Here is an 8388-nt window from a genome sequence, read left to right on the forward strand (position 1 = left end):
GTAAAAGAAGACACAATAAAGATGGACTTTGTCAAATCTAACTTCAGGCATTTAGATGTCATGCATCTGTTTCAAGAGATTTGTCTTGTCTTGTGTCCTACTTTTTGGAGAAAGAGTATCCCTGATTAGTAAACTAAGTCACCGTCTACACAAGGCCATGTCTTTCTACAGACTGCAGAGGTAGCCCTGGCTGTTAACTTATACAGAACACCTAATAATTAGCTTGATAATCATATGTAAGGTAAATTATCCATCCTTATAAGCATGAAAAGAAAAATACATAATGATTTAGGACTGCCAGGATATTTCCCCAGGACAGAATGCAGTGCTACATGCTGAACCCCAAGCCAGTTCTGGATAAAATCTGCAACTTCTCGTGCTGATCTCAGTGCTGAAATTTGAAAACTGGTTGTGTAAATTACCTATATGTAATGACTTTAGCAGCAAATGACTATTAATTGTGAAATGAATAACACTTATGTATTGCAAAGACATAAAATGTACACACTCCTTATACTGAATATCTTTAAAATAGCTGTTTCATCAGAACAATGGATATTTTATATCATTCCTGATCTGTTGCCATCACTTGTATGTTATACATCCCTAGATTTATAAAAAGGAACAGTGGAAGGAATCATTTTTACCTAGTGAAAAAGGAATAAATGCATCTTTCTTGACAAACTGCCCACTGCTGTCCAAAAACCTCTCAGGAAAAAACACTTCTGGATTGCTCCAGTATTTTTCATCAAAATGAACAGAGTAGAGATTTGTAATGACTGTGGTGCCTTCAGGAATAGAGTAACCACGGACAACAGTCTCTTTGGAAGTTGCGTGAAAAATACCAAGTGGAGCTATATTGCAGAATCTTAGGACTTCATGTAGAACAGCCTCAGTGTATGGCATCTTGCACTTCTCTTCCAAGGTAGGCATTTTGTTCGGGCCGATGACTAAATCGATTTCCTTTTGAACTTGTCCTGTTAGGAACAGGAATAAAAGCTGATGTTTATTGTGCAATATCCTTCAGTTTTTAATTAAAGCTACAAAACATACACTTTTAAAAGGATAATGAAACATGAAGTATCTTACATAAAATACAGTAGCTTATAAATTTAGACTTTATATTCCTTATCCTGCTAGTAGGAATTATTAGCAGCACATACACCAGTAAACTTTATTTTGAAAGTAATTCTCAGTAAAATAATGTTTTAACACAATTTTGTTTGCTTGTGTTATTTAAATAATCTCAAAGGAATTTAAACTGCCTCTTCTATTTCCTGATACACTTTCTTTGTTGAAACAGCCAAACAGCTCCTCTCTAAAACAAAGTTTTACGATTCATGTAGAACCAATAATGAAAATCTGGGCAATGGCACAAAAATTCCAGAATCATCAGGGTTTTTTTTATTTTTATCCACATGAACTGATTTTGAATCCAAATCATATTGTGAGATCTGAGAAGATAATATCATTTTATGTGAGTGGATGTCTACAAAATGGACAACGCACAGGAGATGCAAAACTAGAATATTTTCTTGATCTTTATTGAAAAATAGTGTCTTGGTCAGATCTCAACAGAGAAAGAACAAGGATGGTCTTGTTTTAAGACATACAAATATTGTTTGTGAGCCACGACAGAAACTTTGATTTAAGTAGACCTTTTTACATTTGGGCTTTTTATATAACATAAAGCATAAATGTATCCTATTGACTAATTATGGCACTCACTATTGTTTTAACTAAAATATGGACAACGTATATATGCATCATATAAAATTGGATTCTATTTTTTTTCATTTTATTGTTTTTCAGTTTTGGTAGATTTTGTTATTACACTGTGTAAAGCATATAGATCAATCAGTGAAACTCAGAAGCATAAAAGCAATTTTTTTTACTTTTTAAAACCATTTGATTCAAATCATCTGAAATGTACTGACTGGTTAAAAATAGCAATGTCAGTTCCAAGCTTCCACAAAAAAATTATTAGTTGTACTTAATGAGCTAAGCTGCATATTTCTCTTAAATATGTTCCCTCAAATTTTTTAAAACTAACAATGCAAATGGTGTTAGATCTTACTTTCAATCCTAGGCTAGAAGAAAGTTTTCTTATTTTTTCATCTTAAATCAGTTTCCTCATATTCAATTGATTAATCAACTAACTAAAATAGTTGTGTAAATGAAAATAAGAAAATACGTAAGAGGTAAGAGGTCTTGGGAGATATCTGAGTGAACTTTGGTTTTGCTTGCTTAGATGGATATTTTAACCAGCTCAGTGAACACAGGACTTAAAGTAATGATAACAGCAGCAACAAATGAGCTTTAGCATCAAGTTCGCTACTTAATCTGAATGATTTTCACTGTTTATAGCATGTCAGGCCTTGACAGACATCATCATCTACTTCTATTTTAATTTTTTCAAGTAAAGCTGTATTTACCTTAAACATATTTATGACATTCGCTGTCTAATTTTAAAATAATAATTGCGTTTTGTCCACCCAATTTAAATTAAAAATTATTCTAGCTGAAAAAACAGAAGGTATAGAGTCACGCACCCACTACCATAAGAAGGAAATATAAAGTTTTCATGCATAAAGATATCTGCTCCCTACGCAGAACTTCAGATCTGAAAGCCTTATAGCTACAGGTAGTGTTGATATGAAATGATGCTGCTGCTGATGATGAAATTGATGTTAGAGCAATATTCTTTAGTTACAGTATCAGTAGCAACTTTCCATGTTATCTACTAGGCTGCTCCTTCTCCAAATACTGAAAGTCTCTAGTTGAACTAAGCATTGCTAAGGTTTTGATAGCAAAAAGATAAGTGGAGGCAGTGAAACAAGAAACATGGCTGTTCACTTCTGAAATGCAAACTTCCACAAAAATGTCTGGACTGACATTTAATTGTCTATTGCTGTCTTACTTCAGAATGACTCTAACATTTCTTTTTATTTTTAAGTGCTATCTTTGTTCTTCCAAAAGTATAACTATGCATGTCTATAACACAAGTGAATTTTGGCACTTAAGGAAAAGAAATTGTATGTAAACTTTTAACCACAACTTGATTTACATTTCTGTTGACATTCTTACATTTTTGATTTAGTGTATTAATTTAATATTTAATTATTAACTACATAGATTAGCACATCTCCCAACCAATATTACGCATAACGCTAAACTTAATATATTAGAAATACTTCATTAAAATCTTAAAGCTTCATTAAAATGTATTCACAAAATAATATGCTAAACCGTTATAATCATACTTGAATTTTGATATACTCTTCATCTGCATATAAAATAAGCTTTTCACATGTGTCCAGAGCGTATTTGGTGAATGATACAGTAGAACAATATATTACAAACCTTTCTTTTTGATTATGACTATGGATCACTCCACCACTTTAAAAAAGCATTTTAAATTGGCAATAGGGAAGTGTATCAGTTTGTCAAAATGTAAAAAATTCTTACCTTGAATGTTTGCATAAAGTGCCATAAATAACACTGCCCATCTTAAAACATTTGTTGTGGTTTCTGTCCCAGCTATGATGAGTTCTCCAACAGAGAAAATTAAGTTTTCTCGTGAATATGTAGATTCCGGATCATTTTTATTGCAATCCATCTCATCTAAATATGCATCTACAAAATGTCGAGGTGACTGAGGCTTCCTGTTTTCAGAGACACGTTCAATAAGCTCATGAAGAAAGTCATAGACTTCAGCTGCATTTTTAAACAGTTGCTGGTGTTTCCCAAATGGCAAGATACCAATCCAAGGAAAAGCATTATATAAAAACACAGAAGCACTAGCAGCTAATTCAATGTTTTCACTAAAAATCTCAATCATGTGCTGAAATTCAGTATCTTCATATGTAAAACGTTTTCCAAAAATAATCAAATTAGTGATGTTTGAAACAGCATTTGTTATCAAGTGCTTAAGATCAAATGGCCTGCCTTTGTACGTATCAATGGCATCAAGAAAAAACATAGATTCTTCTGAAATTTTGTGTTCAAAGGACCTTTGACCATATCCAAAAATTCGAAAGGTATTTACAGCTAATTTGCGATGTTCTGTCCATCCTCTGCCATATTTACTGTTCAGTAAGCCTGAAAAAATATTTTGACACAGTATTTTATGCCATGTTTTATTTTACCCCCATAAGATATTAAAATTATTTAACAAGCCAAAAAAATGAGACAAAAAATTACACACATCTTGCTATGGAACGTAGTCCAAGATTTTTAAAGAAGCATCGAGTATTTTATGAAAGGAGACAAAGTAGTAGGGAAAATGGCTAAAGGAAATGTTTCATGTGATCACAAACCCCTCTATTGGGCAAAAGCGACACTTTTCTGTAAAAGATATCAGCACTTACCTCCCATATTTGTCAGCTTCTTAAACAAGGGAAGAGATGGTCTATCAGAAAAAATTTCACTTTGATGAACAAGGCATTCTTTTACTGCATCATAGCCATTCAGTACAATAGCAGAGATGCCTCCAAGATCGAGACTGAAGATCTTTGAGGGGAGGGAAGAAAAATCAAAACCGTAGAATACTATTACAACCAAACCTTAAGAACAAATAATGAAAACAAGCTATGAAAAAGTGAAACAACACTAAACATCAAAGCAAAGTACAGACTTCAATAAACTTCAGAAGGGCATACAGGTAGCATTACACAGTGGTGTCTGTTGTGAACTAATTTACTCTGTCAAAAAGATAAAATAAATTAGCCCAAAATACATTTGGTGCTTTGCTGTACACCTAAAGCAAACAGCTCTTCAAAGCAAGGACTGGGGATGCTGGAGGTGTCCAAGGCCAGGCTGGATGAGGCCTTGGGCAGCCTGATCTAGTGGGATGTGTCCCTGCCCATGGCAGTGGGGTTGAAACTGGATGATCTCTCAGGTCTCTTCCAACCCAAACTATTCTATGATTCTATGCTTTCATATAGTCATTAAAAAAATGTGGATTTGGTACCACAATGCGTATTTTACAGAAAAAAATGTACTATCCCTTAACATTAGTAGATATAAGTAGATATTAATACAAGTATATACCTAGGTATTATTAGATATAAGGTATAGTTTTTACATAAGAACTGGAAATAAAATACATATATTGCCTACTTTCCTGATTTGCTGAGACTGTTTCCACAGGAGGGAGGAAAGCTTTACTACCATACCTGCTCTTTCTCCCTGCCTCAGTAATGGTAAATTCAAATAGCCTAATTTGATTGAGGGCACTATGCCTGAGGCTACAGGTTCCTATCACAAAGACTTTCAACATATCACTTTGTAATGGCAGACACAGAGGCAGTGTCAGTTGTGAAAAGAACCGAGCTGCCCCCAGCCCTTTCTGTCTCTGAAACTCACCCCAGCTTACTTTGCGCAGGCTCCCAAAGAACCATCAGATGACAGAAATGAAAGCCATAATGATGGCCAACAAATGATAGCATAGCCCAGCTAGACCCATCTCCTGTTTCCAGAAAGGGTCAGCACCAGATGCTTTGGAGAAAGATGAAATACATCCTGCAGAAAGATGTATACAGGATAACATATAGGATAACAAAACCTAAGTTTTAAAAATTAAAACTGGGGCTAAATTAAAGGTTGAAATCCTATATCCCTTTCCATACTTTCTTTAGCATTATAAATTTGTATTTTAATCTGTTCAAATCTCTAGTTTTTCCTTCATTCCTGAGCTGTAGGCCTCCACAATAGGAAATAATGTTTCACATTCTGTGAAAAACTGCCTTGTCACCCAGAGGGTTGTTAATCATTGAAACAGGCTGCCCAGGGAAGTGTCACCATCCCTGCATGTATTTAAAAGTCCTGTAGATGTGGTGCTTAGGGACACGGTTTAGTGGCAGACTTGATAGTGTTAGGTTAACAGTTGGAATGGATGATCTTTTCCAACCTAGATTCTATGACTACTTTGTTTTGGTCAACTTCGTATCTTCACTGCTACAATGGCTCTTCATTTATGTGACAAGAAAACATTTCTGATGGGTTTCTGCAAACCACTTGGAAGTTTTGTATACTTTGAACATAGCTTTCTTCCAATGTCATACAAAATTTTAAAACATTTCCTTTCACTGGATTTTTCCAGAACCTCCCAAATCCTGATCTGCTGCCTTCCGCTTCCCTCAAACTCTGCAGGTTCTTTTCTGACAGCAGGTGACGAGAACTACACACAGTGTTCCAGGCAAGTAAAAAGTTTAGTTGATTTTATGACACATTTTCCTTCTTATTTCCTTTCTATTTGTCCTAGTGTTTTGCTTGAAACGTACTATTTTCTATTGCCAAAATAATTGAAAAAAAAGATAATTCTATACTTTTGTTTCTGCCATTTAGCATATTTTTAATTTGTGCACTCTGCTTCGCTTCTCAATCATGACAAAACTATGACTATTCTGTTCCTGCTGTAGCTTTCAGAGATGATCTGGACAAAGCCTTTGAGAGACTTAATTTCTAGCAACAGTTTTATTTGCTTGCTAGGGGTGTTATATTTAAACATTTCCAGCAGTTTGAAGGACCTAATTTTCTAGACAAACTGTTGCTTGTTTGGCAAAAAGGTCATTCCTTCACAGGCCTCCAGTGATAATCCTGATAAAAAAACCCCACTAGACACGGTATAAATAGTGTGGAGATGTATAAGCACATGGAATGGGTAGCCAAGGGTGCATACTGACTGGCCAGCCGTTACTGAAACACGTGTGTGTGTGTGCGTGTTTACGTATGCATACACAAACACTGACAAATGCTAATGCCTGCCAGCCTTTTCGTGCTAACTCTAGTTAGGTCTTAACTTTTATGAAGCTTGTAAGAATAAATCAGTTGCTTGCAACTCGTTGGTGTAAAGAAAAGCCTGGATACGTATGAAAAAGAGAGAAGAACCCATTCATACACAGCTGTACCAATTGGCTGTAAGCAAATATTTCAAATACCCACTGAAGGTACTTTGAAACAAGGTGTTTTCAGCGAAACGTTGCTCTTTGGTTGTTGTAACTTCGTTAAGTTTAAGCCCTTTTGGCATGTCTAAGACTTGTGGATTATGAAACAACTGAGTTAATTGCATTTGAAGCAGGACAACAGTTCGAGCCCTGCACCCAAAAACCCGAAGTGGAGCAAAAGCCAGGCAAGCAGACAGGTCCTTTCTGCCTCCACCATCCCAGGAACGTGATACCGAAAATGCTGGCAAATAAAATGCTTTACGATTTGTTTTGGAGTTTTGGAAAGCAAGCACTCTTTATCTGGCCTGGGCAACATGCCTGAGTGATCTCCATCTATCGTGTGCCACGAGACACAAGCTGGTTCCAGAATATATTTCCAATTTACAGGCATGTGTATAAATTTTCCCAGAAATCCTATGCAGATTCTATTACTTTCCGAGGTCTAATTTTAATGTTATTATGAAACTTTGCAACAATCCAAACTTGCTAATTCAGAGCTGGTTCCAGCTCTCTGCTTGACTTTGCCTTTGAGACAGGGAAAGGCTGCAATCAGAGGTGATCGCAGAAGAAGACAACTGTTCAGCATGGATCATGCTTGACACAAGAAATTATCACCTCCAAAGAACAAAGCGTCTGGAAAAAAACACTGCTTGAAAGAAAACACGCTGTCAGAGAGAGAAAACATGGTGTCAGAGGGACGCTGGCTGACTTTGGAAGAACAGAATGACTCAGATGAAACTGAACTTTAGCTTAGCTCAGAACATCCCACCTCTCGTAGCAGTAACCCCTCCCCGGCTCGGAGGGAGCAGGCGCCCGGGGAGCCCCTCTCCCCCGCCGCGGGTCCGCCCCCGGCCCAGCGCTGCGCCCCCCGCGGTACCTGCCCGTGGATCTGGCTCTGCCGCCGCATGTAGACGTGCGGCTGCTCCGCGCCCAGCGCGTGGATGTTGCCGATGAGGGGCAGCCCCGAGGGGCCGGGGGGGAACCCGGGCGGCCGCCGCTGCTTCAGCAGCTGCCGCACCACCAGCGACAGCAGCAGCAGCGGCGGGAGGAGGAGGAGGAGGAGAAGGAGGCAGGCGCCGCTCCCCGCCGGGGCCGCCGGCCACATCGCCCCGCGCCGCCGCTTCCTCCGGCGCTGCCACCACCGCCCCTGGCACCGGCCCGGAGCCGCTCCGCCCCCGCGCGTCAACCGAGGAACCGGGCGGGAAGGGGAGGGACGGGGCGGGAAGGGAGGGAGGGAGGGGAAGGGGCGGAGGAGAGAGAGAGGAGGGAAGGGACGGGGCGGGATCGGCCGGGCCTGAGGGTGCTGCTGCGGGAGGTGCGGCTGCGGAGCCGTCACGGAATCATAGAATCACCAGGTTGGAAAGGACCCACTGGATCATCGAGTCCAACCATTCCTAACACTCCCTTAAACCATGTCCCGAAGCACTTCATCCACCCGTTC

General features: G+C 38.6%; 1 protein-coding gene across 3 annotated transcripts in view; it reads right to left on the reverse strand.

The window, feature by feature from the left end:
* Positions 1–8150, reverse strand: part of LOC104068952 (vitamin D 25-hydroxylase) — a 30312-nt gene extending 22162 nt beyond the window's left edge. Inside the window, exons 1-4 of one of the 3 annotated variants that reach the window (XM_009571908.2) lie at positions 7825–8150; positions 4371–4512; positions 3469–4101; positions 648–977 (exon numbers count right to left, since the gene is read on the reverse strand). In XM_009571908.2, coding sequence (XP_009570203.2) covers positions 648–977; positions 3469–4101; positions 4371–4512; positions 7825–8052 — 1333 coding nt within the window. In that variant the 5' untranslated portion in view covers positions 8053–8150. Of the gene's footprint in view, positions 1–647; positions 978–3468; positions 4102–4370; positions 4513–5367; positions 5919–7824 lie in introns of those variants that run through there. The other 2 variants (XM_054067716.1, XM_054067717.1) reach the window with 2 other exon arrangements.
* Positions 8151–8388: the final 238 nt, after the last annotated feature.

The sequence above is a fragment of the Cuculus canorus genome, chromosome 5, assembly GCF_017976375.1.
Source record: "Cuculus canorus isolate bCucCan1 chromosome 5, bCucCan1.pri, whole genome shotgun sequence".
Lineage (NCBI taxonomy): Eukaryota > Metazoa > Chordata > Aves > Cuculiformes > Cuculidae > Cuculus > Cuculus canorus.